Genomic DNA, 7,384 nt, shown 5'->3' on the forward strand with positions numbered 1-7,384 from the left:
TACCCCCCTGGTTAGGTTGCAGGCTAAGAGCTCAACTCAGTGAAAGCACTGCCTGCTGACCAATCAGAGCTCAGTGTGCGGAGTTTAAAGCGATCAAGTCATATTACAGGAGAAAGGAAATACAGTTTAAACCTCCGTTGCAGGAAAGACGGCCGGCAAAAATCACCGACTGTTTGAACGTGAACATTAATAGAATATCACCTCCCATCTTCAGAGCAATCTGACTATTATAACATTAGCGTTAAGAAAGCTTACTTAAATATCTGCCACAACATAAGTAACCGGATCAGAGTAACATTAAGTAGGCCTACAGTCCGCGGCATATCACATCATAATGTATCATATATCTCCTTATCTGAGTCAGCTGAGCCGTATCTGGCCGTGCAACACTCAGTGTCACATACTGTATGCAGAAGTATTATTTTAAGCAACACATTAAGTTGACGAAACACTCAAGTCAAATGTAATTAAAGTCAGATCGTGTCTTAGACGGGGCAGTGATATCATAAAACCTGTTAATGTACGCATTCAAACACTTGTTCTGTTACCAGCTGTGTGGCTGTGAATGTGTGAATGTGTGGCTATGTGGCTTTTATCCTGGATAAAGTGTTTAAGTCATGGATGTTTAAAGTTTAACTTCTTCATATGTCTAATATTATAGTTGACTTTTCATTCAGGAAGTATGACGCTGCGCTGTCAGTATGCTTCTCCATGTTTGTGATTGGTCGAATGCTCCAAATACCACCCCTTTCATGTGAACGCGCACCTAAATAGGACACGGCTGGCTTGAGCGATCCACTTGATAACCCGCGTCGTAGTACCGTTTAGCGAGAGCGCGTATGTTTTGGATTAGACCAGGGGTGCCCACACTTTTTGGGCTGGTGAGCTACTTTTGAAATGACCAGCTCACCGAGGTCTACCAACCAAAAATAAAATCCCAAATTGCAAGGGTTGCTGAATAACACGTTTTATTTATACATGGGATAATAGGGCTGCAACAAACGACTAATTTGATAATCGATTAATGAAACGACTAATCGACTATTCAGACTATTACTGTATGCCTTGCACAATTTCTCAAACCCTCTTGTTTAGCCATCAACTTTTAGATTTAGCTTGAGGTTGTTTTAGGCATGTGGAAACTAACAATGAAGACAATAAAGATGAATACTTGATTCAAAAATACATATATTATTAAATTAACAAATTGTGAACAAAACTAACATTGCTTTTTATTTAAATTAAATCAATAATATTTCACATCAAAAGAAACAACAATGTTTTAACAAATCGTATTAAATAATCTGATGACAGAACTGTGAACAGAATAGCTGAAACTTTAACAAAATAAAGAGTAACTCAGTTTCCTCTAATCATTAACCCATGTTTGTATCATGGAGTTAACTCCGTGTGTCGCTGCTAGCATACATAACACCTGACGTGGAAACGTTACTCGTGGATGGGGCTGCAGAGCTGCTAGAAAGACAGTCGAACCCGGTGCATTCCTCCGTCTGGATGTGGTGCACTTTTGATAAATGTTTAGACACACTGCTCGTGTTACCGCCCTCACATGCTGAACTCTCTTGGCAAGGAGTATTGTCCACCTCAAGACGGGTAACATTTAACCACACCTTGGAGCGCTTCTCTCCGCCATCTCCTCCGTGTGTTGCTGCTTGTAGCAGCCGCGTGTGTGTAAACTGCCCCGCCCCCTCGCGCACAGACGGGGGAGAGAGATCTCGTCTCGATTGGAAAGATCGAAAATACACCGACATTTGTTTGTCTTTTTGCATGTTAGAAACGAGTTGGCGACACTAAGACTGCGAGATAATATTTGTGTAGCAATAATACATGACCTTTCTACGGTGGCCGGCAGGTGCAAACGCTAAACAACGGCCAAAAACACACACATAAGCAGGAAACACCTGCAAATAATTAAATGAAAAACCAACAAACCCTGAAAACACATACAACAGAAAAACGCTGCATTTACAGAAATGATGCAAGCTAAACCTACAACACACAAACCCCGAAAACAAACGCAACAGAAAAACGCTGCAAATACAAAAACGATATGCAAAGTCAAAAGCACATACAACCGAAAAACACATTACAAAAAAAAAAGACATTACAAAAAAAAAACATTCCGGAAGTGTTTCAGGCCTCTAGGGGGCGCGCTACGTGGAACAGATTGATGTCTGACCAGACATAGAGAGAACGAACAAGAGGAAAGAAAGTTCATTTAAGTGGAGAAAGATATAAGAAGGTAAGTTTTGTTTTTTTATACATAGAGCGTCATATTTATATAGCTAGCGTTAGCGTGCCTAACTACTACACCAGCTGAGGAGAGCTTCACGTGAAGAGAAGAGAAAGTGAGGGAAGAACATTGTAAAGAGATGACAAATCAAGTGCAGGCAAATAACACGGGCCATAGTGAGTACCGCGGAAAAAGGACATTTGAATTCTTAGCAGTTTGTTTATATTTATGTATTTGTGTATAGATGTTGCAACTATACAGAGCTTTAGCAATTGCCTGTAACTATGGTCATGCTAATAAAGCTATTGAATTGAGAGAGAAAGAGAGAGAGAAAGTGACAAAATGTGAAGAGGGACAAAGTAATGACAGGATAGTAGTGTGCATTAGACATTCAAGGAGAGAGAGAGAGACAAATCACAGATTCAACGGTGAACATGATGTATCTATTTATTTAGCTAACCACTATTTAGACTATGTGTTTTTGATTGACTTGATTACATGGATTTACTACATCAATGTATGTCTTTTCAGGCTGCCATGTTTTGTCCTTTCTGTGGCCAACATCTGGGGACAGTTCAAGTGCTCTGTGGCTCCTGTGGCAAACATGTACAGTTTTTGGCAGAAGTTGAACACAACAGTAAGTTCACTTTTTGTATTGTATCTGTTTCAAATGCAAGAAATAAGGATTCAACACACTGCTCTGTTTAGAATGCTAATTGGCAGATGCATACACTAGTTATCAGCATGAAGGACACATTTTTTCATTGTCTGTTTATGTGAAATATGTAGAAGCCATCATTAAATTGTAGACCAACGCATGATTAAATACACAAAACAGCTTATATTATACATTCATAATTGTGTATTAGTTATATCTTTATAAAGAACATTATACATTTAGAATCAGATTTTGAGACAGTGAGCCATGACATGTTTTCTTCTTTTTCTCCTTGTGTTTTTGAACTATAGAAGTTGCAATCATCCTCCCAGCATGAAAGTATTCGTCATCTTTTGCAGCTGTTGATATTTTTTGTTAAATTATTATCACGTTAACCAACAGTTGCCACGTTATCATAAAGATATACAGTATAAGATAATGTAATTGTCACGTAAATCAAGCTGCAAAATCCATAAGCAGCTCCTATATTTACAGTACAGTATTGAACATAAGACAGATTTGCGAACATCATTACCTGCATTGTCGAACTTGAGGAATTTCCTGTCCTGTGGACCATCAAATATTCTTCTCATTCTCAGGCATTCCATAAGGAGGGTCAGGAACTCCCGCTTGGGACCACCAGTGTCCACTCCATCCTCAGTTTGTCCCTCATCATCAGTAAACTTAACCTGCATCTGATGAGAGGGGTCGAATGAGGCCCCTTTGAAGCCGCGGATTGCTCCATCCCACACATTGGCTCTATTAATATTGAACCTGCTGCAAGAGGTATTTTAAATTTTTGCAGAGAGTTCTGCAACAATGTCTGGCGCAGTCAGGTATTCTGTGCTGGGAAAGACAAAGTGATGTATTGTAATATTAAATGATGAAGCTATAATAAGATTTACAGTATAGAATAAAAAAATCAAGTGATAAAAGTAACATTTAATACATTTCCTCTGCAGTTTGCTCCGTTTCCTCTTCTGGCTCAGACTGGCTGTCAATAATGATAAGTGCATACACAGTTGTGTAGTTGCTGCAGTGAGAAGACAGTTGAATAATGACTTTCAAATACATAATATATGCATGACAGTCATATTTGCAAAAGGATGTCGATCCTCTTCCTGGTTTTTTTAATACATTGGGTTCTAAACTGACAACAGCACTTTGTCATACTCCTGCACAATCCTTGTAAACATTTGAAATGGATGCAACAAACAATATCTGACATTTGACAAATATTTGTGGGTGTTTTTTGTATCGTCTTCACTAAGATGTTGTGGGTGTCCTTTGGAAATGTATGAAAGTATAATTGTTCTGCTTCCTGGCAATATTACCCACTGTGATTGGAGGCTATGCAAACAACCAAATGTACAAATAAAAATACACACCAAACAACTGTGTCACGATGCAACTGTCAACATCGTTTACCTATAGAAGGTGTTCTGACCCGGGGCAGACTGGACCTCTTCCTGGAATGGGGTTGGTTCTCCATCCTACTTTTACCCAATAAATAATGATGCAGTTGATCTAATGACAGTGTCATTAGCACACAAAGGTATTTATTGATTTCATGTTCACAAATTCAAACCTACATGGTATAATTACATTTGTAATTAGTCTTACCCGATCAGACGCTGGTTGTGGGTGCCTGAGAGGTCTGATAAAGGTAAACAAAAAATATATTCAAACTACTGTACTGTTAAAACATTCTGCTTCTTGTGGCACAAAATAACATGTTGACAATGTTTTATTTGACCCTGGCAAACTGTTGTCCATTCTGGGAGTGCTCTGTTCATTTGGAAAGTCCCACACCTGCATACAACACACAAATGACTGACTGAAATAAAATAAATTCACTTTAATTAAGAATAAATGCCACGATAGATCCAAACTGACCACGGTGTCAGCAAGACTGTCTCCAGATGGCAACTTTGCAAAAACCACACTGTCCTCGTCACTTGAAGAGGTTGTTCCAGTGTAACCTAAGAAAATAAAAGTGTCATGATTAATACTATACAAATAATTGTTCCCCTCCGTCTGTACCTATCATCAAATGTTGGTTTGAATCCTGAATTATTGGATTGACATCAATCAGAAAGGATTCAATCGAAACACAAAATGTTTGTGAAATGTACATTATATTGTTGACCGTCTTTTTCACTCTCACATTAGGATTTAGGGCACAACAAACCAACATTGTTGTGAGAAAAAAGGTTAATTTAGAATTACAATCCTTAAGAGGGAATTTATAACAGTTTGAACAGAAGGAAAGTTTGGAAGCTTTTGTTGATACTTAAATTCCATTTCTTCTGCCACTATTCATAAAAGACCATTTGACGTCATAAGTTCAACCACGAAGAGAAAGGAATGATGGGTGGAATGAATTGTGTTAAGAAATATAGACAGAACAACTGTTATGTTTACATTTGAACTATTATACAGTTTAGTGCTTTAAACAAGGGGGAATATATGTCAGAAGCACTTACAACTGTTTTCAACGGCTTCAAGAGTACAGATGTACAACGTAATTCGTTGGTAGGGCTTTCCAATGGCCTCTTTGTACATCTGTACTGTGAAAGGGGTGTCCGTTCCGGGGATATTTGTTATCACCCTCGCATCAGGGTACAACAAGACATGGGCACCATCTTCCAAGTCCTGGTTAAAGGCTTTCTGCTTTTTTATGGCAGCAGCCAACAGTTCTTCACATGCCCATTGAGGTTCGACATTAAGGGGAAGTGACCTCCCTCTCAAAGGTTTAAGGCAGCCATCCATCCTCCTCATTACTCCAACAGAAATCTGCAAAAAGACAATAATATGCAAATGAATAAAACATTTTTTCGGACATTATACGAGAGTGTGGTGAGCAGATTTGAATGACAGATGTATTCATAACAGAAAACGTTGCATACCTTCACCAATTTCTGTTTATTTTTGGAGTTATGCCGTCCCTTTGTAAAAAAGGTCTCTCCCTCTTTTTTATTTCCCTATATTTCTGAAAGGACTCTACAGCTGAGCTTCCTGCTACAAAAAAACAGGAATAAAACATTCATTACTCTTCATTATGTTCAATAGGAGTCTCATCCTCAATCCCTTCTGAGGAACATCTTATAACACATTCAACAGTAGGTAAGTCACATAGTTTAGAGATGTATTTGTATAATAACAGAATTCGAACTTTTAAACCAAGTTTTCTATAAATACTTATTGTTTGGTAATAAAACGAACAACCTATTTACCTGCACTGGTGCTAGGCTGTGCACTTAGATGCGCACTAGTGGTGGGCATCTCCTCAGGGACTTTGTTAGCCACATCTTTTAGAAATGTGATGTCTCTGCCACAGACACCACAAAAGCCATGCGAAGATGTCACGCTGGAACCACAGAATGGACAGTACATCTGTGGAGAAATAAAATGTAGGACAGCTAGGTTAAGTCAAAAAGAGTGGATATTTTTCAGCTACCTAAATATTATAATAGTATTAAAGAACGGTCTTTCAATTAACTCATCAGAAGCCAACCTCCTGTCTATCCCCCCACAAACCAAGCACCGAACCTGGGGGGACAGCGCTTTCTCCATCGCTGCCCCCTCCCTCTGGAACTCACTCCCATTAAACATCAGAGACTGCACCGACCCCCCCACCTTCAAAACACACCTCTTCAGACTGTCTTTTAATGTGGGAATAATGTTGTGTTGCTGTTTTAATATTTTAATTCAACTTTTTACATTTGATTTCCTTTTTATCACCGCATCGCATTTGCGGCTCAGTTGAGGTCCCATCCACGAGGTGAGGGCGTGAGACCCCACCCAGTCTGTGATCTGCGTGTAGGGAGGGGCGTCCCGGTTCTATACTATATCTATATTATGTCAAGAGTTACATTTAGGTGCACAATGGCTCTTGCAAGCTCTTTGATCAAACACGCTAACGCTAGCTACGTAAATATGACGCTCTATGTATAAAAACAAAACAAAACTTACCTTCGTATATCTTTCTCCACTTAAATGAACTTTCTTTCCTCTTGTTCGTTCTCTCTATGTCTGGTCATACATCAATCTGTTCCACGTAGCGCGCCCCCTAGAGGCCTGAAGCACTTCCGGAATGTTTTTTTTTTGTAATGTCTTTTTTTTTGTAACGTGTTATTCGATTGTATGTGCTTTTGACTTTGCATATCGTTTTTGTATTTGCAGCGTTTTTCTGTTGCGTTTGTTTTCAGGGTTTGTGTGTTGTAGGTTTAGCTTGCATCATTTCTGTAAATGCAGCATTTTTCTGTTGTATGTGTTTTCAGGGTTTGTTGGTTTTTCATTTCATTATTTGCAGGTGTTTCCTGCTTATGTGTGTGTTTTTGGCCGTTGTTTAGCGTTTGCACCTGCCGGCCACTGTACCTTTAGCTTAGGAACCACTGGACCTCCCTTACCGAAAGGAGAGGAGAAAATGCTGCCCCACAATGCATTGCAGCCGCAGCATTTGCCGTCAC

General features: G+C 39.2%; 1 protein-coding gene and 1 long non-coding RNA gene across 15 annotated transcripts; one reads left to right on the plus strand and one right to left on the minus strand.

Moving 5' to 3' along the window:
• Positions 1-2,831: 2,831 nt before the first annotated feature.
• On the plus strand, positions 2,832-4,541 carry LOC117549169. Its single transcript, XR_004569439.1, has 3 exons — positions 2,832-2,891; positions 3,224-3,698; positions 3,875-4,541. It is a non-coding gene; the product is annotated as an uncharacterized LOC117549169 (long non-coding RNA).
• Positions 3,061-6,935, minus strand: LOC117549168. 14 transcript variants are annotated; one of them, XR_004569436.1, is made up of 9 exons: positions 6,149-6,822; positions 5,822-5,933; positions 5,399-5,708; positions 4,809-4,894; positions 4,669-4,724; positions 4,536-4,569; positions 4,301-4,408; positions 3,448-3,945; positions 3,061-3,271 (listed from the first exon to the last, which is right to left on the minus strand). XR_004569436.1 is itself a non-coding variant. In XM_034220823.1 (8 exons), the coding sequence occupies exons 3-8, from the start codon at positions 5,691-5,693 to the stop codon at positions 3,855-3,857; spliced, it is 627 nt and encodes a 208-aa protein (XP_034076714.1). In that variant the 5' UTR covers positions 5,694-5,708; positions 5,822-5,933; positions 6,149-6,822; the 3' UTR covers positions 3,729-3,854. The 14 variants fall into 14 exon arrangements, 5 of the variants coding, with proteins under 5 accessions (XP_034076713.1, XP_034076714.1, XP_034076711.1 ...); XR_004569437.1 differs by lacking the exon at positions 4,669-4,724 and having other exon boundaries at positions 4,341-4,405; XR_004569438.1 differs by lacking the exon at positions 4,669-4,724 and having other exon boundaries at positions 4,341-4,408.
• Positions 6,936-7,384: the final 449 nt, after the last annotated feature.

Source organism: Gymnodraco acuticeps, unplaced genomic scaffold (genome assembly GCF_902827175.1).
Source record: "Gymnodraco acuticeps unplaced genomic scaffold, fGymAcu1.1, whole genome shotgun sequence".
Taxonomy (NCBI): domain Eukaryota; kingdom Metazoa; phylum Chordata; class Actinopteri; order Perciformes; family Bathydraconidae; genus Gymnodraco; species Gymnodraco acuticeps.

Bases quoted from the DNA above. Each gene is read 5' to 3' on its own strand.
- LOC117549168 (XM_034220822.1), bottom strand. From the start codon at position 5,693: ATGAGGAGGATGGATGGCTGCCTTAAACCTTTGAGAGGGAGGTCACTT. The intron at 4,570-4,668 runs GTCAAATAAAAC...TACCTTTATCAG, and splicing joins ATGGACAACAGTTTGCCAGG to ACCTCTCAGGCACCCACAAC. The intron at 4,406-4,535 runs GTAAGACTAATT...GGGTAAAAGTAG, and splicing joins CACAACCAGCGTCTGATCGG to GATGGAGAACCAACCCCATT.